At 34.2% G+C, this 25,676-nt stretch overlaps 2 protein-coding genes across 5 annotated transcripts in view; one reads left to right on the forward strand and one right to left on the reverse strand.

Annotated features, from left to right (window-relative positions):
* LOC111642260 (vascular endothelial growth factor receptor 1-like) overlaps positions 1–8,531 on the reverse strand; it is a 62,888-nt gene extending 54,357 nt beyond the window's left edge. The window contains exon 1 of one of the 4 annotated variants that reach the window (XM_023388583.1): positions 7,994–8,531. In XM_023388583.1, the coding sequence (XP_023244351.1) occupies positions 7,994–8,060 (67 nt within the window). In that variant the 5' untranslated portion in view covers positions 8,061–8,531. The remainder of the gene's footprint in view (positions 1–7,993) is intronic. The other 3 variants (XM_023388581.1, XM_023388579.1, XM_023388582.1) reach the window with 3 other exon arrangements.
* Positions 8,532–8,635: 104 nt separating this feature from the next.
* The window catches only part of LOC111642263 (myotubularin-related protein 8-like), a 101,336-nt gene continuing 84,295 nt past the window's right edge, over positions 8,636–25,676 (forward strand). Inside the window, exon 1 of the mRNA XM_023388585.1 lies at positions 8,636–8,852. Within this exon, the coding sequence (XP_023244353.1) occupies positions 8,829–8,852 (24 nt within the window). The 5' untranslated portion in view covers positions 8,636–8,828. The remainder of the gene's footprint in view (positions 8,853–25,676) is intronic.

A 25,676-nucleotide genomic window follows, 5' to 3' on the forward strand; every position in this document is an offset into this window, starting at 1 on the left:
TCTTATCAGGTAAATTACTGTACACAGTGTATTCATTAATTTTCATTTTCATGTAGTAAAGGCTCTATGCCTTCATAAAGGTCGTACTTTTCCTTTGTTTAAGGGTATTTGGGCAGTTTATTCTCTGTTGTATTCTCAAGTAAACAATACATACAAATACAGTACAGTATTTTATGAGAAAACACTCGTACTTATTTTTTTTAACCCCATTCCCGATAACCCGGCATTTTCACAAACTCGGCCACCCTTCGGTCCACATTAGGCCGAGTTTTCGAGACTCTACTGTATAGCCAATTTTACCCGTTTTCATCTGGTGCAAGAATTAGGTCCCCCTCTTCCGAGACTGATTAAAGAATTTCTAGAGGGTCTAACAATATGTTCGATTTTCCACAAACCGCGTTTAAAATGGCATAGTAAAAGGCGAGTTCTTCGGGTTAATCCTTAAATAATATAATCGAGATGGTTGATAATGATAATAATAATAAGCGCAGAACCTAAACAGTTAGGAGATAAAAGTTGAAATTTGATACACAGTTAGAGTACCTCACGAGAATGTACACTAAGGATTTTTCGAAATTCCTTCCCGCGGGAGAGGAGGAGAATTGAGTCTTATCCCGAAGAACTGGTCTTCTACTGTACTATTTTAGATGCGGTTTTTTGCGTTTTTAACCGGGTTTTAATAGGGTAGGTCATGAGAGTGCGCACTAAGAAGGTATTTTTGGAAATTCCAACCCCCCGAGGTAAGAGGAGGGAGTTGGTTTTAGTCAGTATAAAGTGTAAATAATAAAGAAGGAAAGTAAATATTGACACATATATTATACATTTTGACAATTAATAAATATTTTAATCATTTCCCTCTTTCGGGTAACCCAAAAACAATAAATCCAAAATAAACGAATTCGAACGAATATTTAAATTCGTTCCAAATTCGAAATACGTAGACTGCTTTTACCAAGCTCCGATGGTCCATAAAAAAAGACAAGCGTAAATAACAAAATGAATTTATTACCAAAAGTTTGGTACAAACATAGTTACCTTTCGATATAATCACCGTGAAGATTGAGGCATTTTTCATATCTGTAAACGAGGAGCTTTTCCATCCCCTTGTCGTAGAATGTTGCCGCCAATGACTCGAGATGGGCCCTAACGTTTTTTTGAAGATCGTCATTAGTCTCGAACCTCTGCCTTCCTAGCCACCTTTCCTGTTCGCGAAAGAGGTGGAAGTCACTCGACGCTAAATCGGGGTGTTTAAAGGTGGCGACGACTTCCACCCTTCAGACTGCCACCCGGCTTAAAACTTTTTAATGCGCGAAGACTTCCCACCTCTTTCCCGAACCGAAAACGTTCAACATTCTCTGACAAGGGGATGGAAAAGCTCGTCCACAGATACGACAAATGCCTCAATCTTCACGGTGATTACGTCGAAAAGTAATCATGTTTGTACCTAACTTTTGGTAATAAATTCATTTTGTTACTTACACTAGTCTTTGTTTTATGGACCATCGGAGCTTGGAAACAAACAAAAAAATAGCCCCGGTGAAATGTTTCAAACAATTTTTTTTAGATTTTAGAATTTAAAATTAATGATTTAATTCAAGTAAGGTCATCATCGAGTAAGTAAATTCTCCATTATAATGAAAAATTTTCTGATTTTTTTTATTTTATAGGTTATTTCATTTTTTTACTTTTTAGGTTATTTAAATTAAAACATCTTTTTAAATACCAAAAATTTATTCAGTTAAAATTCAATAATGATTTTAATCATTTTTTTTTCTATTAGATATCCGATAAATCGAATAGTGAAAACGATTTTTCATAGATTTGACCCTAAACTTATAATATAGAAATGGGTGGATAATAATAATAATATCATTAAGCGCAGCGGCCAAACGGTTAGGAGTGGAAAGTCGAAATTTAGTACACAGTTAGGGCACGTCGTTAGAAAGAATGCACGCTAAGAAGAGATTTTCCGAAATTCTCCTCCGCGGGAGAGGGTTAAGGATTATCCGAACTCGAATTTTACTGTACTATTTCAAGCGCGGTTTTTGCGGGAAATCCAACATATTTTTAGACCCATCCAAAATTCTCTAATTAGTCTCTGAAGAGAATGAACCCAATTCTTGCGCCCGGTGAAAACGGGTAAGATCGGCTATAATCTAATAATCTCAATCTTCGCTATGGTTACTTTTTGCCCGATTTACTTGTTTTAATTAATACAGATACTGCGGCAGTTAGGTCTTTTTCGAGTGTCTACGACCAAACAAAAAAAAAAATAATATTAGCGCGATGACGATTTAATCGATACAACTGTTAAACGAAACTACTGAAGAGGCAAATTCTTCGTATTGTTCTTATAACTCGATACATGTTTGTATTAATTGCTCGAGCTATTCCAAACTTATAGCATTTCGAGTGTCGAGCCGTCATCCGAAGCCGTGGAAGCGTAGCTTCTCTCGAATTTTCTAAAATATAAATACAGTACATATCGCGCGATTATTTTCGTATTTTAACGTACTTTGAATTACTTAAAACCTAATATTTTATTATAGCCGCATTACGTATTTTATTGCAGATTTCTATACACGTGAAAAACAAAGGTAAGATGGCTGTTGTATATTCGAATATAAATTCGTGTACGCCTATTCCCAATGGAAGAGTTGTATCGTCGAATACGGACGGCTTCCGCGGCGAAAATATTTGAATGGTGTAAAGCAGCCAATTTACGGGCATTCGCGCATACGCTTTACGGAGCAGCAACCTCTGGTGGTTTAATTAACTACACCAAAATGTATAACGCTTCTGACGATTCTATCCTTAGCCACTGGTAGCGAGCCATTTGACTAAGCGAATCGTTTTAAGATTTAAAAACTAAAGAATATTCAATGTTCTTTTTATGTACGTTTCTTTGCCAAGCTATATTTAATTATAATTACATTGACGGATTCTCGGACAAAATCTTTAAAGTTTTCATCACTTTTAGATGTTAATAACTTTAAATACGAAAAAAAAATTCCAAAGCCAGTTTTAATTCATTAAATTAAGTAAATTTTATGGAAATTTTTTTTATTTATGTAAATTAAGTAGCGAGTCGCAATATTTAGCCTATATTCGTGTCCGGACTATATCGGCCAGTCACTCTTAGACATAAAAAATATTATAATTAATGACGATCCGAACAAAGACGTCCTAAAAGAATTATATGGTTTAATATCATTAATTTTTACGGCACCGTCGACCGGTGCGCGTGTCGAGCGCAGTTTTTCGACCACGAAGCGAATTCATACATTGACAAGGAACACTCGGTGGGAGGAAAGACTGTCGTCACTAACGTCGCTTTCGATAGAAAAAGAGCTTTTAAATACGTCGATGGAGTCGACCACCGGCGACTTTTATGATAAAGTAATTAACGACTTTGCCGAAAAAACCTCCGAATAGAGTTTTTTTTATTCTGTATGTATTGATGTATTATTTGTACTGTATTTTAGAATTAAAATAAATAAATTGTTCATTTTTGTCATTTCCAGTATTTTTTAAAAGTTTTTATGGAAATGTGTGGTTCCGGACGGGTCCGAACTGTCACGAAAGACGCGAAAAAATGGTTATTTAGAGAAAAATTTATTACTTTAAAAAAAGATAGGAAAAAAATCGTTTGTAGTCGGACACCATTGTTTATATCAAACTGCGACGCAGAAACCATAAATCGCGGAAGGAAGTCGTCCTACGATCGGTGGAAGATCGAATTCGTCTTCGATTTCGTACATAGTGTAAGCTAATAAGCTTACACTATGTACGAAATCGAATTATGTTAAAATAAACGGTTTTTGTTAGATACTCGTCGTCTTCGTCTCCTCCGCCACCCCTCGCCCGCCAATGGACCCTAGACCGTCAATGACGCGCAATTAACCGATTGCCCCTGGAAGTCGGCTTCTTACAAAACACGGCATCCCTATCTTCAAATTTCACGGCACGCCACCGAGCACTCGGTATATTGGTGGTAGTTTTCCTATCGAGAGCCCGATAACCGGCAGAAGAAAACTGCGAACCAGCCCTTATAAAAGATAAATATCGTAGTCTATCACTGCGTAATGAGTTGAAATATAGTCAACGAAATTGACGCTAACACACACATGTACGAAATTTTTTGAGTTCGGACCTCTAAACGTGGAGATTTACAAATAACGCGGAGGTTCAAATTTGACGTCATTCCAATACTTCTCCGTTTTACGTACACAGAACAGCCGGAAACGTAAAAACGGTGTTAAACTTCGGAAAGAAAGAGGAAAGTAAAACAAAGCCATATCGAAAAGGAATCATTTTGTTATCCATTAAAACATTTAACAAATAATTACGAAGATTAGAATTAGTGTCAGCGGGGAACCGATAAAATAGTACGACCCTATTATCACCGATTTCGTTCATCTACCGAAAATGTAGCAAAATGAGATAGGTGTCAGCTGTCGCGATAGGTACTCGTACAAATAGACGTATGCCGAGTAACTAGTTTGGGGAGAGGTTTCTCTACTAACTCTGCTGGAAAACGAACTGCGATTTTGGTATCGCTATAATTTAATACATAAAAATATAAATACGACTTTTTAACAAAGTTAAAACTTTGTGTCTGTCCTCCTTTTCGCCGTTTTCACCATCAGCAATACTTTAAAAAAGTTCACAAAATTACAGAGGCGACCTTCCTTTTGAGGCTACTACCTCTGCAACAAAATGTAAAATAGGTAAAGCGTCCTCTGGTGTTCTTGCCACATTCACAATAATACATTTTAACTAAAAATAATAAAATTCATGGCCGGCGTTATTTACATTTAATACATAAAAATATAAATACGACTTTTTTATATCGCTATAATTGTTATTAGGCTAATACGTGGTGTTGCTGGAACATATCCTACGCGGCATAGATTACGTATTAGTGTCTAGTGTTACGACGGACCAAAGTCGTGGCATAAGTACAGAAAACAAATGTTTTGTTTACGTGCCGTTTGTGCACGTGTGTATCTGTGTTTAAGAGTTTCCTATCTTTTTGTATGACAGTTTTTTTCGCGCGATGTACGCGCAGTTGTGAACTTCTAATGTTTCGAGACTTACGTAATGTATATGGTACGAGGCTTGTTCGAGAAAGCACTACTGCCGTAATAAGTATCTCATCAATTCTCTAGAGAGGGCTTTATTTCGTGGGCGAGTTTTGATCAAGTATTTACTAATTTTTTAAATGTATGTATTTCGTACGTTGTCGGTGGTTGGCGCAGTTATGTCTGATGTACGACGCGCGATTATTTTCTCCCGTCAAGTGAATATGACGTCCCGGTTTGTCGCGATAGATTGTTTGGTCCGATTATGGCTCGGTGGCAGAATATTTTTGTTTGTGCTTTCTATAACCGTCAGAGGTGTGTACTGCACACGGTTCCTGTGGAAGTTGAGTTTGTGGGCGAGTTTTACATATATTTGCTACTTGGATATGTGGATGTAAGTAGTCGGTTTGTGTTAAAAGCTCGCAACCCGATGAAATATGTTGTGTGGTCTGGTGCGTGACGTGGCATTTCCTTCAATTATTGTCTCTCAAATAACCTGGAGTAAAGCAGAATCTCCGTATTAGAGAAGAAAGAAAGAACCCGGAGTAACGTTTGATCGGGAATCTGGCGTTCTTCGATAACACCAAAATTTACAGTCTTACATTATTAAATTTTATGTAAATAAAATTACTCGCTTCTTCATTTTCCCTATTTATCTGTAATTTAAAAAGTTTTTTAGCAGACATTTTGCTAGTTATAACTAATAGGAACACAAAACGCGACTTTCGTATTAGGATTTTACAATAGATCACTATTAACCGAAAACAGTTTTGTTTACGGTTTTCCTTCTTCCAACGAATTACCTTCCAATAACGAGCGACTTCCACGTATTCGAATTGCGAAAGAAAAGAAATCATTAAACGGAAAAGTAACTTGGAAAAGACATTTCGATAACGAGTTAAAACGACAAAACGGTTACGCAAACCTTCGGGTACGACGTCAAACCGACGTTATTTCGCAGTACACTAGACGCTACACGCAAGAACTTAAGCCGGATTTAAGTTAATTCGATTTTAAAAATCTAAAGCCAGAAACCCAAAGAATAATTTTTGTCACAAAGTTGGTCCGTCGCCTTTTCGAATGACGGAACGACGGGGGGTAGGAACTTATCTGTTTTAATTTCACAGTAAGATATTCTCCATCGGTGCATATGTGATACGAATCCGTTCGTCAAGCGAATAAGAATTCGCCAAGAAACTAATAAGTCGTATCGGAACGAAAACAGTTCCATATTACAAGAACTAATGAGTCATACACGCGGTTAATACGTATTTATAATTTCATTGTACAAATAACATAAAACCCAATTTAAACGCTATGTAACTAAGTATAAAATTAGCAGTTTTTTCTGAAAAAAATAGAGAGAAATATATCCTAAATTTAATTTCGATTTTCGTCATTTCATTTCGAGAGATGGCGCTACAGTATCACTTTTTTAGGGAGGTCGGGACACCGATAAAGCTGCAAATTCAGTTTTGGAAATATTTGGCACAATCAGATTTTTTAATGAAACTTTCCAGTGTTTTCGAGTACCTACGTTTCTTTCACACAATATAAACTACTAAAAAAGATATTTTAAAACTTTTTACATTATAATAAAACGGCGTCTATTAGCAACTTAGTATTTCGTTTGGCCGTCGAACGTATATACGGCGCCTTAACTAGGCTTTTACGCGCCCCGTGCGAGCTTCTACAACTACGCCCCAAAACTCGGTTCGGGTCGTTTCTGCGCCCCGTGCCCGGGCACCGCCCTAGTTACGGCACTGGGCATATATTCTAACTGTGTACAGAATAGTTATTATACGTGTCTTAAACTTAATGATAATTAAGTTTAAGACACGTATAATAACTGTCAATCGGAATACGTGGAACGAAACTTACAGAATTTATTATACACCGTATACATAAATTTAGGTTTGAAGCGCTTACGTCGATTTCAACATTATATTCTATTTTTTAAAGTTGCTTCATTTTTTGTATTTTAAGCAATCAATTTTAACTTTATTACGACCGGTTTCGTACAGGTACGTTTAGTTTTAACTTTAACGTCGTCGGTACACAATTTTCTTAAAACAACCGCAGCTTTTTTAGTAGCTAAATCCACGAGTAAGAATTGGACCGACAACACCGCATTGTAGTCGCGCGTAGCAATGTCTGGTATTATCATCTATTGTTTTTGGCCTTAGTCGGCGGGGGAGAAATTATTCGTCGCCGACTCGCCTATCCACAAAGGTGGTCCCGAAAACACGGGCCGCCGCCTAAGTATTTCGCCGGGCCCGGGGTATTCTTTCCAACGACGAATTACTTCCAGTTCTAACTACAACGCGCCATTTATGGCAAACACCACAGAGAAGACGGGGAAATATTTTCCACGCAGATTAGATTTTACGGATTCGGCCTTTCCGCGGTGCAGATTACTCAGTTCCTTTTGTACGGTAACATCCGATCGAAGCGGAAACCGAAATTTTTCCTGGTAATTTCTCTTCGATTTCTTTCGATTCGGTCAAAAACATAAAAAAGTACGAAAGGAAAACCAAACGACGGACCAATAATTAAAACCGGAACCGAACCGTTTTACTATTTTCCTCCGCCGGTCGAACGGAAAGAAAACCATTTGTCTATCTCTTATGGGGGTTTTTCTCGACCGTACGAAATTACCGGTCGAGAGCCGCGGAAAATGCCTTCGGGAGGTTTTTTTAAGAGTAACTGGCCCCATTTAGAAGTTAAAGAGGTAAAGAAAACCCGGAAAACCGCACGTGGCCGGCCCGTCCCGGTTAGGGGCCAACCCAAAGAAATCCATTTCCGCGCACGGAGACCTTTTATACGTAACGAAGAGGAAAAGTTTACTCGAGACTTCGGCCGGTTCCCGCAAGCCACCGAAGAAACATGGCGGAGAAACGGGTACTCACCGGCGTTGGCGACCAGGGCCAAGTAGAAAATCCCGAAGCGAAAAGCGGAGGCGGTTTCACTCGTCATCGTCTCGTGGCAATTACTTCAAAACGCGACTTGGCGGCGGTTGAAAATTCGATTCGTTTCTCGGTAAGTGGATGATATAACTTCCGTCTCCGACCGGCACTTCCTCTTTCGCTTCCTCCGTCGACGGCCGTGACAATTACGATGGGCTCCGGGTGGCGGCGCCTTTCTCCTCCACCCATTCCAATTTAAAAGGCCTATTTCCGCGGTTCTTCTCTCGTCCGGCACCGTCCATGGGCCCTCGTGCCGATCACCCGAAGGTTGCCGGGCATTTAATTAAGCCGACGAAACCACTTATAAACTTAGAGGGAGCGAGTTAGTGCCCGGAAAATGGACGGAAATCACCCTCACCGTTACCGGCCAACCTAGTGAAGACGCCCAAATGGGGGCCAGTTACCCTTAAAAAACCTCCCGGAAAGCATTTCACGATTTCGTAGGGTCGAGCAAAAAACCTTTGTCCGCTCTTCGAAGGATAAGCCGTAGCGCAATAACCTCCGCGTTAACCCCGATACGAAGATAGAGATAGAGACCAATAGAAGAACGTCGACGCATATTCCGCGCGGGCACTCGACCCGTCCGAATTAAGAACGGCGGTTTTTCGTCTCCTAATTTAAATATTAATACGACGGACGCCGAGAGAGTAATTAATAAATTACTGCGGTGGGAGAAAGTCTCCGTCTCCCTTCGGCGGAGACGGACGGCAGGTGGAGCCGGCGACGGGCGGAGAGGGATCGATCGTCGGGTTTGTTATGATAGGAAGAGGCCGGGAACATGGAACTGATTAAAACTCCTAAAGTAAGCCCTTTTATATTTCCGGGTTTTTACTTCCGTCGCGCGGAAAACGCTTCTTTTCGCCGGGAATCGGCCGGCTCCGCGCCTCGCCGTCCGCTTCCGCCTTTTAAACGTCGTACTATTAACTTCCTGCGCCAAAAGTTTTTAATCTCTTCGATTCGTTCGTCACCGTCCACCCCCCGATCGGCACGTAATGGTGTGCGACGGAGCCTCGACGTTTCCTAAATATAAATTAAAAAGACGTGGGCAACGACGCCACTCATTTCCGTAATACGCGGTAGATAAATTTCTTCCGACCAAACGGACGACCGTTCTTGGCTCGGCGTATTCCAAGTAGACGCTCTCCCCCGAGGGCCGTCCGTAAATTACTCCGAAATTTTTACTCTCTTCCTCCCGTCGTCCCACTCTGTCCAGTTTTCCTAACCTCCTCCCCTCTTCGGACGTCCGACCGAACTCCCCGTAAAACTCTATCGCTTTACGAACTGAAGGTGTCGCTGGTAGAGACTGTGGAATTATCTCCGAATTGCTCGTGTCGGATTGCGACTTTCCCCCGAGTTAGAACGGCGTTTTCCGTAGCGTCTCCGTTGCAAAACGTGAGATTTGTCTCGGAAAGTGTGGCTGGGCCTTCTGCACGGGTTGTGCCTTTCGGTCGTGTGTAATTTCTTAACAAAATTAATCTTTGCGCGTTCTTTTTAACATTTTAGTAAAATTCGGTTTCGTTTCTCCGGTTAAACTTTGGATTACGTTCGACCGGACGTCCGTCCGGGAGGAGGACGCGGTCCCGGGACGGATATAGGTGCCGGTCGGCGGGACCGGAGACTCGGGATTCCGGACGGAGGGACGGTCCGTCTCGGCTGGCGTCTCCCGCGGTCTGCCTCGGTCGGTCCGTTCTTTGGAAGCTCCGACCGTTCCTTTTTGGTCCGCCGGGCGCGGTCGTCTTTTGCGCTCTCTTCTCTGCGTCGTCTCCGGCAATTTACGCACGAACTTTTTGGATGCGTCCTTTTGCCCTTCCTTTGATCGTCGTTCCGTTTCTGCAAATTTCCGTTAGACGGTTGCCGTCTCCCGACCCGACGATCGACCGTCCTTTCTCGAGACGGCGGAATCGCTCGTTTTCCGGAACGACGGAACCGAGATCGATTCTTGCCTTCGGTCTTCCCCGCCGTCTAAAAAAAGGCTTCGAAAATAATGGTGCGTGCCGTCTTTGCGGCTGCTACCGTGGCGATGTGGCGGTGCTTGCAGTTTCTTTTTATCTGCATAGTATTCGTGGTTCAAAACGGAGTTGTAAAGAAATTACGTATTTCTAACTTTTTTGAAGTTATGTTGTATTAAAGAAAGAATTTTGTTGCGGGTTGTTGTAGTGAAAATGTTACCTTTGTAAAACATACGATATGTAATATTTGTAAAATTTAATTTGGTGACTGTTAGATTGTGTGCGCTGCTCTACGTTATTATTTTGCACGGTGTTGTCTGTTTGTGCCGAGTGCCGATATTTCTCGGTCCTGTATTTCGAATAGAACTTTTCTATTAGAATGTACCTTAAAAGCAAGATTTACTTAAAAGCAAAACATTCTAATACACTGACAAAATCCTATACATTTTAATATAAAGTAGTTTGGCTAATAGCAAGTTGCATATTGGCAAGATTTTCCTACTAGAAAACTATTTTTCTGCACCACTTATGAAATTAGTTATTTGCAAGTTTTTGCAATGAATTCTTCCCTGTCTGCCTCCCCTCGTTTACCAAACTGGATTATGTGTCGTGCATTTTGTGCTGTATGGTAAGGACCGTTATTTATTTTGAGCCGAGAAGGTGAGGTATGACGAGTAAAAGGCCGAGACGCGATTCGGATTTGAAACAAAAATATGAAACTGCAGTTATTAAAAAGTGAGTGGAAGCAAAAAGTGTTGCCGAAAATTTTATTGCGAACGAGTCGATAATTTTGTGCATAAAAAACGAGATGAAATTGCCAGTGAGTTTTGGCCTGGAAAGAAAGTGGACGACCGTGCAAAGATGAAATTCAAGTAATGGAGGAAAGTGGTGAAGAGGGACAATAAATGAAATGTGATCGTGCCTACCCACACACGAACATCTAAGACTTTGTAAACATTGAAAAAGTTCCTCAAATCTCGTGATAATGGCTTGACTGCTCTGTACTCTTTGTGCATAGTAGAAGAATTTTTAACAAAATTGTTGATTGTTAAAAAAAAAAAGCAGCAGACATATGCCAATTACAGGTTTTAATTAAAAATAAATAAGAAATTAAATACAGTACTTTATTCTGAAGAATGTTTGTTTATTAACAAGTTTGTCTTTTAGTAAGAGTTTTTTGTGGAGAAAGGGATGTTCTGATAGACAAGTTTTACTATATACACATAAAAACAAGTCACTGAATATTTAAAAATATATACACATTGGTGTTTCATATTTCAAATTTAATTTGTTCCAGGAGGCCATTTGAAGTCCAAATCAATTTTCCCATTAGAAAGNAAACAACCGGGATCCCGGGATCCCGTTTGAGAAACCCTAGTTCGGATAATCGACGCTATACTGTATTTGTCAAAGCGAAATAGACTGGCGAATTACTTTGAAACGGCGTTTTATTCACAACGGTCAGTTTTACATTTTTACTTTCCCCGCTTTTACGCGTAAGTAACTTACAAAAGAAAAGCATTCGAATCGTGTCAAATTTGACTCCGAATTTTTTTGCAAATTTCCACGTTTTCGAAACCTCCCGAAGCCAAAAAAGTAAAAAAAATACCAGCAAAAAAATTCCGCGAATGCGCGCGTCGACGTCTATTTCGTTTAATACGGGATGGGGCGAAGACTAAGAAACTAAACGTGATACGGTGGTCGTAGGCCTATATAAGGAGTATCGATGCTACAAAATTTTGGTGGCGAAAGGTGGAGGAAGTAAACAGAAAGACGGTGGCGCGTCGTATCCGGCCGGGAGTCGGACTTAATCCAGACTTAACTCGTTAGCACCCCCGAAACACTCAAAATTAACTCCGTCGATATTTTTTAATAATTAAAAACAAATAAAATTTTTATAATAAAATATGGTAACGGATAGCGCCGAGTAGAATTTTATTTATTTACTAGCAGACCCCGCCACGCGTTGTTGTGGCTCAAAATGTAGAGGAGAAGGTGGTATTATGGAACCCCAATTATATTTTAGTGAATTGTAAACAAGGTATCATAACTACACCCACATTTTTTGTGCCAAAAGTACTGATAACTATTAAACTAAATGTTCGTAATTGGATTTTTCTCTAGTGTAACTATAAGTATGGTTTTTGAAGGCTTTTGTACAAAAAGTCCGAAAGTAGGCTTAGAGAAAATCGGGTGGTAATACGGAACCTTACTGTATATTTTCAAAAAANAATAAACTTGGGAAATTTTTAAAGTATTTTACCTCATGTTTTTTTTTTCATTACTGTTTCAGAAAAAGATTTTGTAAACTGTTATGTCTGGTAAAGAAAAGTTGTTTTTTTATTGCTACATAATTCACTTTTTATCTGAATTAATTTCCGCGGTAGTTATAGGTTAGTTTTTGGCGATACCCCTCGATGACCTTGGACGACCATTCTCATCTCTCACCACTTCCACACGATCGCCCTTGATGACTATAGTCGTCGGTCACTACTCAGTGGTTAATATCATAATATAAATCATATTATATTGTATAAATTTACATTCAAATACATTGTGATAGCTAATTCTAAATTTTTATCATCAAAAGTCCCATATAAAATGGCTAAGAATGCTTGGGTTAAATCTAATGTTTTTGAATACTTTATTATAACCACAGATGAAAACATTGTGTGTAATAGGTGGTTGGAGATAAAGATAATAGTGGTGATAAAGAAAAACATGAAAAAAGGATAAGTATTTTCTGTTTGTCTAATGATTCATTTAAAAAATGCTCAAAAAGTAGTGTGATGATTCACTTAGTAGTAATGAAATGCCATTCTGAGTTAATATAATCAAAGTATATTTGAAATAAGTATTTAGAGGTGGAAGCCAGAGTTTCTAAAATTCTATGAGTCAAAGTGTCGGAGTCGGGTTTGGTCTAGCACTTCACGGCCCTGTTTTTTCTAGGCCCATTGCGTTTTAATCTTCATCCTTCACTGAGTGGCCATCCCATTATGAACCTGCTTAGGGACAGTCTGACATACTTGGATAAGAGTGCTCATAAAAAATTCCTGAAGTTCTTTGCTCATCTAGAATTGATCCTGGATATCTACAGAATAGCTGGCTGACATTTTTACTTTCAGAGTCATCCATGAGGTCATTAGTGGCCAAGACATAGCCAGAGATTGCAGTGCCACAGCACTGCAATCTCTGGCGAAAATTTAAATTTGCCAACTGGAATTCTTTCGGATAATTGATGTTTCGGATGATTGACTTTCGGATAATCGACACTCTACTGTATATCATAATATTCTTCTTAAGTTAATAACAATTCTCACCCAAAACCTAAAGTCCAGTGTCAGAAAAAATTCACATTTTTGGGCTTCTCTGGAGTCCTGCTTCTGGTAAAAATTGCCCTTTCTTTGATGGAACACCAATTTAATTAAAATAAAAATTCAAATTTTTCAAAAAATCAAATTATATCTGTTGAGAATGGAATGGATTTAAATGGGATTGTTTGCCTAAACATTATGAAAAATGGAATAAAATGCCGTGTGTCAGTATGGGCCAGCTCTGGTATAGAGGTGCAATTACAACAGCCTAGCATCCTGGTAATGTTGCAATGCACCAACCATCTTAGATTCTTAGAAACTCTAGAAATTTTTAAGACAGGTTTAAGGAGCACTTATATTAATTACACATCGTTCTAGACTGCATATTTTAATATCAAAAAACACTTACTACAACACCTTTTCTTGCAGTCGACGTTTATTAGAAAACTTTCAAACGTTTTCGGTCTTATTAAAAGACCTTTCTCAAGAAAATNCGGATTCGCATAACACGGCAATTTTTTGGAACGTAACTACCGTGTTATACGGGGGTTACCTGTACATAAATATGCCATAATGAAATGAAAATTGCATTTATTGGTTGCATGCTATCAACTTTGGCATCTTAAATGTGGCAGCCATACCACTTCTGTGCTTTGTGATAAATTCTTTTTTCATCTCAATCATCAATACTAATATCTTCCTCTTAGATTTCATTGCTTCCATATGCTTATTTGATGTCATTGGTTAATAAGTGAGTATTGGGTTATTTTAAATATTTAAGCTGAAATCTTAGTTCACAATACAACAAAATTACAGCATTATTCACTCTTTCCATTAGATAATTTCAGTCTTTCACTAATGTTTTGGACTTTCTTGAAAAGTCTTCCTCCAGATCTTTACCATCACAAATATGAATGGTTAAAGGAATTTAGTTCTGGAACTTTTCTTAAGAATTCTTCTTACATACAATGCTATTTCAAGGAGAGCATGCCTAATAAGATATCATAATGTATAGCTGTTTACGTATTTTTATTATGATTTATGATTTGAGTTGTATGCCCTTATTGTGTATTTTGCTTGTTGATAGATTTAGGGAACATTGTCAGATAACATTTGCCACACTGGGATAATGATGTACAGTATTTATAGTTAACAAATTCTCCTCTTACATTTGTCTTAAAAATTTTAAAGTTTTCTACTGTTGTTAAATGATGTTCCTCAGACATATGTTTTAACAGAACTATCTTATTGAACCTCATTCACACCCTGGGCTCAGAAACATATTATACCAATGAGGTTAGAGCCTTTCTTGTAGATATGTTATACTGATGTTCTTTAAATCTATCCCTAAATTCATCATTCAAGCAAAATACACAGTAAGAACATACAACTTGAATTATAACAGTATACCAATCATAATGTACAGCTGTTTACATATTTCTATTATGATACCCTATTGGGCATGTTCTTGAAATAAGAATTCTTCTTATATAGAATGCTAAGAAAAGTTCCAGCAGTAGAGTTCCTTGAACTATATAAATTTGTTAGGATCGTTCAAAGTATGAGGTACCATACCACTGTATAGGTTAATCTATAAATTAGATTAAAACTACAATTACCAGAGGTAGAGAGAAAAAATACATTCTTTTATTATCACTTCACTGGCAACAAAGCTAGTTTAATAACATGAATTATTTTAGCACACTGATGTGCCAAATGCAAAATACATCTTATTTTCATTTTCTTGGAAGAGATAACTTTCTAATTCTTCAAACATCATATATTTTGTCTATGAATTTGAATGTTCCCCTGTAAATACTAAAATGGTAACAATGTTCTAGTATCTGCATATTTTGCACTCAAACATAACTTGACACCTCCGATGTAGAGCCTGTAAATTCTGGATGAGAGAAAGGGATAATTACAAATGGGAAATACTGGGAAATGGGTATGCAGAGTAGCAGCAATAAAAAAGAAAAATAATTGAGAGAATTTGGTCTTCTGATTTTGTTTTACATTTACTGATTGTGAGAGGTGACACTCCATCTTAAGCAAATTTAAGAATGTTTAACTTAAGGTAAAGAGTTTTTTAAAAATTTCTTTTTAATTTGTATTTTGTATATTCTTTCTATTTGAGAATGAATTGAACTGTGGAAAGTAGTTGCATGTATTAAATTCATCAAGTAAGTAATGTGGAAATTTAATGTTGAAAAAGTATATTTTCTTCCTTATGCTATATTTAGTATCGTATGTGATTATATAAGTTTTTATTAGTTGCTTTATAAAAAGGTTTGAATTTTTTAATGAGGTAATGAGCCATGAATCTCTTATTAAAGTCCTTAAATTTCTGTTATCTGGGTAGAATGTAGTCTCACATTATCATGATTGATGGTAAGCAAATCCTATTCCATTATTGTCAGACACTTTTTAATGAATTTTGTATTGAAGTAGGTCGGTTGCTCATAATAAAGATTAGCAATAACAGTTTCATTAAGTTTAGTAATTCAAAATGAACAACAACAGATTTATTATGTTACATCCAAAAAGTTTGTTTTTGTTTAATGTACTCTGCTTCTATGCTTTTCCCTATTTTTCAATTGCTTTTTTTTAGTCATCAATAACTTTGGAATAGAACTAATTCACAGCTGCTAGATAAAGTTAACACACTTAAAAAACAGTGAAAACATTATAGTTATTAAATTTTTTGATCATTTTTAACGATCTTCCTCAAGTAGAATATACAATGAAATGCCAACATTTTAGAATACAAATTTTTAAACATTGATAGAATCATTGGTTAATGGTTCAGGAAGATCGTTAAAAACGATTGAAAACATTATAGTTATTAAATTTTTTGCTGTTTTTTAAAGTAGTTATAATGTGTTTAGTTCATAATAGAATAGTTTTCATGATAATTCTATATTCATCTGACAATCACATGATAGTATCTAGTAAGTCATGCTACATGATTGATTGAATATTACAAGATTAATTATTAAGGACAAAGTTGGCACATTATTCCATTACCCATGATAATTATACAAGATCACATGAGAACTCTATTTGTAATATGATAATCTGCAGTACATTGTCATGTGATAACTGATTGACCAATAATATGCTAAAATTTAAAAAATGTGCTATTAAAAATTTTTTTTAATGTTAAATATTTATAATCTTCAAAAGGAGAAATAGGAAGTGGTGAATTCTTGAATGAGCTATTAAACATATGCAGACTCCTATTTATTTGGTAACTTGATGTTGCTTTTCTCTCTCATTGTAAATCTAAGCAACAAAATGTTGAAGTCCAAATTGATCCAGCAAATTTATTCAAAATTTAAGATATCCATAGTACTCATCATGGATACCAGCTACTTTAAATATCATTCATATCAGTTTGTCAGTTATGGGCAATGGTGAGAAAACCCATTTCTCATACATTATATAACAATTATTATAAATTAAAACTCCAAAACCTTTAATCATCCAGTAGTACTCAATTTAATAATAAACAAACATTTTCGACTGTACTTTCGGTCTTCATCAGGTTTAAAAACCAGTTAGATTTGAACCTGTGCAATAGTAGAACAATGATTATGAAATTAAGTTTGAAAATTAATTTTGAAAAATGGAACAGCACAAACGGATTTTAAAAGAATACACTTATGCATGTGCATTGCCATGGCGACGTAATGGCATGTGTAATACATACAATTATATAAATATATATAAATAAATAAATACACCAAACGGGGATCTGATCATTAATTGCTGGAGTGGGCGTCTCCTGTTACCTCATAGCAGTACTTCCAAGCGTGCGACACATTGACTGCATCATTAGCATTAATGCAATTGGTGCGTAACCCGTCTTTGTAAATTTCCAGTGCCTCCAGATTTTGCAGGTGTTTCACCGGTGAGAAAGTTTGATCAGTTTGGCCTCATGTAGGTCAGCTCTTATGCCGGGTTCAGTGGCATATGATTCTTTTAAAATCCGTTTGTGCTGTTCCATTTTTCAAAATTAATTTTTAAACTTAATTTCATAATCATTGTTCTACAATTGCACAGGTTCGAATCTAACTGGTTTTTAAACCTGATGAAGATCGAAAGTACGGTCGAAAACGTTTGTTTATTATTAAATTGAGTACTACTGGACGATTAAAGGTTTTGGAGTTTTAATTTATATGTTTTCCAGTATTCATGTAAGAAGATTTTAGTAACAATTATTATTTAATCACGCAGAAAAACTCATTTTATTCACACATTAATTTTACCTTCCTTTGCTCTTTTATATATAACAGAGGGAAAGTATGGTGATTGGTCAAAAAAAAATTATCCCTACGATTTTTACATTTTTGAATTCAGGAGACCTTTAAGTGTTGAGAAATGCAAAAAATTCTGGGTTTTCTGTATGTATGGATGTTAGTGTTTGTGTGTGTGTATATAATTTTATTCATTCTCTTTGATGCTTAATAACTTTTGTGTTTTTCATTGAAAATTATTGAAATTTTACAGGGAGGTTTGTGTATTAGGAGGATCGACGCTGTTAAATTTTGGTGGTTAAAGGTCAACAGGGTGGGAAGATTGAGGTTGTGTGTTGTATCTCTAGTAGGTCAATCTTAATTAATGACGATCTTACCCGTTATTACCATATACAATTTTTTTATAAAACCTAACTATGTTCAAAATTAAGCTTTTTGTCATTTTATAATAATTAAAAATATAAAAATCTTTTAAAATAAAATATCATAAAGATGATATTGCATGCAGTTTTAAATGTTGCTGGAAAAGTTAAACTACTCATTGCTGGAATTTTTCCTGGAACTTAAGGCTCCAAATGATATTTCAAGCAGACGATCCAGAATACATCATTCACACTGCATTGTTTTTGCTGCAATGGACCTGTTCTCCTAACGAGTCCCCTTTCAGTCCATGTTGAACTGAAAGCTTTCTAATCACATATACTGTCTTTTAAGTAGATTCACACTTTAGATAACTTTTAAGTGTTTTATAAAAGTACAAAAATCATTAACACAATGTTGTTTTCAATAAGCATAGAAACTAAGAATCTCTTATTACAGAATGCCTGGATACAACCTGAATGGCAGGAACATGTCTGCAGGCTAGTCCTGTCGAAAAGTCAACTAAAAGAGCCCTGAGGGTGTTTAGGTTAGCTTGTGGAAGAATTCAACTCAGCATAAAGGAGGGGAGGCCAGAGGGAGGAAAATACATGAAAACATACTATTTTTTAAGTGAAAGATTTCAAATACAAATTCATTAAAAATAATGTTTAGATAGTACTTCAAGGAATTTAGGGGACTGACCTAGTTCTTTTAGTCCATTCTTGGCAAACCTCTGGTCATGGAAATATTGATGCTAAAGATCAAAATTGGCACTTTATGATGAAGCTTTGTCATAGGTGTTAAAGTGCTATCATGCTCTATGATACGTTTTATTGTGCAGAGCAGTAGCATCAATTTATTCAAAAATTGATGATCAATTTCATGTTTACTATTTTCATGAAACAAAGAAATAAACTAATAACTTTTTTGTATTGAATAAAATATTAAATATGGAAATTTTTGCAAATAAAGTAATATATTGTAGTACATTGGAATAAATTTGTAATAAATTTTTTTGTTTTTCATGGAACACTTGGGGCAAGTTCATAAAACATAGGAGAACCACTGCCTTACACTTGTCATGATCAGTATTTACTTGTTTGCATCATTTGTAACATTTTTAGCACTTTCAAACAGAAAATAAAATACATTTCTTTTGTATTTATTAATAAAGTGAAAAAACTGTAAGTTTACTTCTCTTCATTTATTTTAGTATATGTCTATTATATTGTATTTGTGTTTATTGTTAATACCCATTTTTATTAGAGGTATCTAAAAAAAAATTGAAAAACAATTTAACGATTGATGTTAAAAACAAACCAAATGATAGCTGTAATTGATCAGGCTAATTTAGTTCTATTTTTAATGATTAACTATTAAGTAATTTAGTTAATTGTTACAAATAGCACTTAATTAGCCTGAATAATTAAGGTGATGATTTCGTTTATTATTAATACATTGGACTTAGTGATGTGTATAGATGTTAAAAACACTTAAGTTGTCTAGACCTAATTTTTTTACAGTTTAATTATGCTCATTGACACAACTTAAAATGCTTTCATATTGATAACAGAAAATGTACAAATTGTGGACTGACTAACTTTTCTGGAATAACTAGAAATATCCAGTTAAAAATTTGATATTAATTGCTGTTCTTAAAATTGTGTGTTATTAAATAATAGATATCATATGTCATAAAATCAACATGAAGTTTGTTTTTCACAAAGTGTGATTTATTTATTTATAAATTGTGTTTTATGTATTAAAGTTACATAATGTCTTTATAAGTAAAGCATTGTAAACAAGTATTAAATGAAAATGAAATACAGTATGCCATTTCCTGATGATGATCATTTTAGACAAAAGGAAGCATTTGTGATAGTAAAAATAGTAGCTGTTAATTGTGTGGTTGTTTTTTCTTTTGTGATTTTGCTAATTTTGCATTTAAATGTGTGGTAAACTTGCAAAACAATTTTGAATTTTAATGAGTTTATCAAAATGACAAAAATTTAATATTGAATAAAATGAAATACGATCAGATCAATAATTCTACCATTTCATATGATATGATATTGTTTCTTTGTATTGTCACTTGACTTATTAAACAGATGAAAAAAATTAGATGGAAGAAAAAACATTAACTGTTTTTTTATTTATTAAATTGTTTTACTGTTTTTTGTTATATGTTGATAAAATTAAAGATACAATATTACTAAATGTAAATAAACTTCTTAATGTTTTAAATTTGGCATATGATTATTGGTCTTGAGACCACCATCTACATAGAATTAGCAATTTCGTTTATCCCGAGTAAAAAATTAAATCTGTATCGGAGATAAATTAATTATTTATAGTAACTGCTATTTTAATTAAATTAATTAATTAAAGAAGCTAAAGTTTTCTTTCTGAAGAGTAATTTATATAGTTTATAAATTTAGTGCATAGTAGTATTGATTCATATATTTTTATGATTTATGGTAACTGTACAAGTATTACTTTAAAGATATTTCTGTAAGTAATTATTTGTTTGAGCATGTGCATGTGTATACATAAATTGTGTAGATTTTTTTAAGATTTTTGAATTAATAACAAACATTATATTTAGTCATCTCCACACACCAGAATGAGATATAAATAACACTTACGTTAAACCTGGTAACCGGAGTGGTTGTGTAATAGAATACGTGGTAGAAAGCTCTCTATCTACATAGTTGAAGAATTGTTTAAAGTTGAGGGACAGAAGAATCAAACACAGATCTCTGGACCTGGTGTTTAAAGTCAGAAAAACATAACCAAAATGTTTAACTAGTAGTATCTTTGTGTTTTTACTAGTATTTATTTTTAAGAGCTATATTGTGTGCAATATATTTTTAAAATTATTTCTCATCATAACATTTGTTCAAGTACATTCTTTGTACAAGTCAGAGGATGAAACTGTAATGTTTTGAAAAACATTTAATCAAAAAAGTCAAATAATCAAACTTTAGAAATGCTAGACAGTTCAATGAAACTTACAGGTTTATTTTGATTAAATGATGTTTATATTTTTTATGCTATACATCTCATTAATAAACATAGCATCTGATGCTTTGGATCTGAATTTTTTCTTACTCAAAACAAATTGTCTCTCTCAACCATTACATAGATTAAATTTGACTTAGTGTTCCATTTTCTAGGGTTGCTGTCTTTTTGGTCGTCCTGCAGGAGAATATTTCTACTTAAATATTAAATTTAAAACCAATGTACAAAACTATTATATAATTGATAACCATGTTTATATTGTAAGTAAGTTTTTAATATTTCTTTTTTTATAAGGTTGATTATTTTAGGGAGAAGCTGTCATTTCCTTACAATATTATCAATATATGTTATAATTATCAGATGAGCCCAGTGTTGCTCGGGCAAAAAATAATAACAGCAAAGATTAAGGTTATTAGATTATTTCATACTTCTAACCTTTATATGTATATTACAGTATTTGATTTATATTTACAAAGGTTATCTTATGTAAGAGTTTATCACACCAAGTTCCCAATCTAACATATTTTTAAAATTCTTGAAATTGTGTACAGTACAGGAATAAAGAATTGTTGGATAGGTTGTAATGTCCTGCTTGTAATCAAAGTTGCTAACCTTAGCATCCAAGAGTCTTCATATTAAACTTGTTTAAATAAATAAATAAATCTTATAAAAATGTGTGAATTGCTTTTACATGATGATAAAGTGTTCTATATTTTTACAACAGATTGTATAAACTACATGGAAATTATGTTCTTGTAAATATTGCATTTTTATATAAAAATTATTGGGCTGCAATTTGGAAAAATTGTAGACATGAATTTCCATTGTTTTCCCTGTTTTCATTGTCTGTCCTTCCTTAATCTTGAACGGAGTTAGTTAGATGAAAATAGAGATCAAATATGGAAAGTTTAGGGCAGGAGGTCTAGATTAACTATATACAAACTTCTGGTTTGGATTGAAGTTCAATTCAAAATTTTGATTGATCCAAATTAATAATAGCTGTTCAACATCTTCAATTGTTTGCAATTTCTGTTTCGTTAGCACATTCCCGCCTTTCGCTACATTAGCCTCCTTTATTGCTTCCTTTTTCGCCACAGTGGAACTTATCATGGATGGCGACTTTCCGTATATACAGCTGATTTCAGCAATTTTAATGCTGCTCTTGTATTTCTCAATGATTTTCTTCTTTAACTTGATTGTGTTCCTGGCCTTCTTCAAAGGGCTGCTGGCTCTGGAAACTTTCTTTGGTCCCATGATGGAGCAAAAAGGAAAGGAAAGCAATAGAATTGTTTGGCTACACGTGTGGAGCAATGCTCACACAACGAGAAATAATGCCATACTGAGCAGGAAAACGCACGAGTCTCCCTTTGATTTTGTAAAATTAGCAGCAATGTCACGTGGGCACGCTGCTAAAATCTGAGGCAACTGACGAAAACCAAGACAAATTTTTTTGCTGAAAAACTGAAACCAACAATAATCAAAGTCAACAAAAATCGAAGTATTACTGCACTTCTTTTTCAGAATTGTGTGTGCTCACGGCTTCAACTGAAGAAAAAGTAAACTGTGTCTTTTGGTTAGCTGAACTTGGCTATAATAAAACAATAAAAAAACATAGATTTTTCAATACATTCTACATAATTTCTGTCACAAATACTAATAAAGTTATATTTTAAATTGTGAATGGACTTTATGGCACCCTGTATATAGATAAAATAAATTTATATATTTATTTCAGATATATTTCAATTATACCAAAATTATTGAATTAAGCAGTATTTTTTTTTTTTTACTTTGGTCTTGTTTCTGATACTTGCTCATACATGGATTATAATATTTTCTAACTTGTTGAGATCAAAAATTGCATTTGGGTCTCTAGAGTGCATTTTCTTTTTTTAAATAACATTAATCAAAATAATATCTTAACTTTTATTACTATGAAATATCTAAAATTTAAAAATTGCTTTAATTAATAGAGTTTAAAATATTTTACAGTTTGTGCTTCTGAATGAAAATACTCATAATCAGGAATATTGTTTAGCATTTTTGAACATTAAATTAAATTTTTATAAATCAAAATACTTGATCAATAAATATATTTTTATATGTAAAAACTCATGTAATTAAGCTGCGTTAAAACATCTTTAAAAAGTTTTAATTTATTGCTGCGTTTTTTTTCAATCGCTGTTCTGTGTAAATCTTTACTGGTTTTCAGAAAAATGTTTGTCCATACTGATGCTAGTGCAGTTGATTACATGTGACACTTAAATAGTAATTTAGGTATCAAAATATTTACACTAACTCTAGTTAAGCATATATAAGCTTAATAAATAAGCATAATTCATAGTCATATATAATTACTTGGTCCATGTAAAATTATCTATAATTTTACTAGTCCACATTGAGAAAGAGGTTAAAAAAACACTGATCTATTCTGTAGAATTTCTACAAAATTGTTAAATATTTTAATTGTCAAATGTTAGCTGAACTATGTTTATTAGAGCATGAAACAAAATACAGGTTCACAAACCTGCTTAAATTACTGTTTTGAAAAACAAATATTGTTTTGATTTATGCTTTAGATAGGTTACTTTATTTTTATTGTTCAAATTTATGTTAAGTTAATGGTCAGGTCACTTCTTTTATAAGGAGTTTTGTTTATAAAATTGTTAAAATAGAATATTGAACAATTTTATAAGCTGTAGATTTAAGTTGAAAAAATTATTATAAATTTATTTTTGATAATATAGTATACTCTTGCTAATCCAAAATAATTATTATAGGAAGTTGTTCCAAGTAGTGAAAAACTTGGATTAGCATAGTTAAAGAGAAGAGGAAGGAAAACTGTACAGATATATATACATTTTTGAAAGATAAAAGGAAGGAAAACTGTACAGATATATATACATTTTTGAAAGATATTTTTATGCTGATTATTTTATTGAATTTTTTGAATAATCTGATTTGAATGATTTTTATGATTATTGAAAAGATTATTTAATGAATATATTTGTTATAATGTGTAGTTCATATTAATTTTACAATTTCATTGTTTTTTAAAGTATTCTATGATTTGTTTTTTTTTTTTTTTTTTTGCTAGATCATTCCAACGTAACAAAATTTGGTTCAGACCAGTGACAGTACATTGCATATAAAATTTATGTATGTAATTGATGGTAAAATGTTTTGTATTTTTTTTTATTTTTAATTTTGGGTTTTCTCTTCTGTTATTGTAGAGGTAGTAATCTTACATCAGACTTTACTTAAATAAACATTCCATTAATAAATAAACATTATTTAATAAGTATTAAATAATAAAAAATATTAGTTGTTCAAAAAATTTTGTATATAGTTAATGTTCCTGTCTAGCTAAATATAATTATGAATTTATATTTGTATTCAAGTCTTCATTATTTAAGATACTGTAATCTGGGATAATCAATTCTCTGAAAAATCAGTTGTTACTGTAATCAAACAAATATAGGAACACTAAAATATTAAGAAGTCTGAATATTAATATTTTAACATTTCTGTTGATTTCTTTTCTGTTTTTATGGAGTTGTACAGATCTGAACAGGTTGTTACAGTAATTTTTTAATGTAATCTGAAGATAGTATTTTGATTTTCAAACTTCAGCCTATTGTAGTACAGTAATACCCCGAACTTACGCGATAGGTGGGACCGAGCGATAACCGCGTAAGTCAAATTCGCGTAAGTCGGGGTATAATTTTGTATATAAATACATACAAATAACACAAAATAAATTGTAGCTATATGTCGAACACGTTCGAACATGTAAGCCGAACAATAGTGTGGGGGGAAATGAGTAATTAAGAGTTGCGTGGCGCTCAAACAAAAGACGAATCGACGAGATTTGCAAATCGCGTAACTCCGGATTCACGTAAGTCGGGGTATTACTGTATCTGAATTTAATGTGTTCCTGTAAACATATTTCAGATATTGGGAAGTTTTTCCACAGTTGTTATGGGAAAAATTCTAACTTATTTTAGGTCGGTCGGAATAATCCCAACTAATTTCTCCAAATGATATGAACACTGCAAAACATTGTTTACTTATCAATTTATGATTTCAACGTGATATTGAACATTATCTTATGTTATATGAATGTAAGGTAATTAGGGTTTATAATAAACAATCGTTTATTTTATCATTTCTGTTTTAAAAGGCTAAATTTCAGGGATGTGGAGTTGAGTCAAAAGAAAATTTGTTGTTAGAAGAGTTGGAGTTGATAAAAATGGACCAACTCCAACTCCTGTCTTTTTAATATGTAGTACATATTAAGTTCCTGTCTTGCATTTTATGAGCTTCCTGTAATGCAAGATCATATTTTATGATGATTCCCTTACTTCATGATTTTTCTTTGTATTTTATTGATATACAGTAGAGCGTCGATTATCCGAATCAATTGGGGACTGGGGTTGTTCGGAAGATCGATGTTTCAGATAACCGATTATGTACGAAAAAATATATTAATTTATCCCATCTTGACATTTTTCTCTGTTGCGTGTCGCTTCGTGTTGAATTTTCATCGATGTTAAGCCTAACAAAGACTATTGTAACGTTAAAAATTATTTTTTTATTTTGTACAAACAAAATAAATATATTAAAAATTATAAAAACAATAAAAAATTATACTTCAGAAGTTAATTTAATATCAAAAACGTAAAATATTTGAGTAGCCCAAGACATAGCCAAAGATTGCAGC

Source organism: Centruroides sculpturatus, unplaced genomic scaffold (genome assembly GCF_000671375.1).
Source record: "Centruroides sculpturatus isolate CEXI.00-Female unplaced genomic scaffold, Cexi_2.0 scaffold1442, whole genome shotgun sequence".
Lineage (NCBI taxonomy): Eukaryota > Metazoa > Arthropoda > Arachnida > Scorpiones > Buthidae > Centruroides > Centruroides sculpturatus.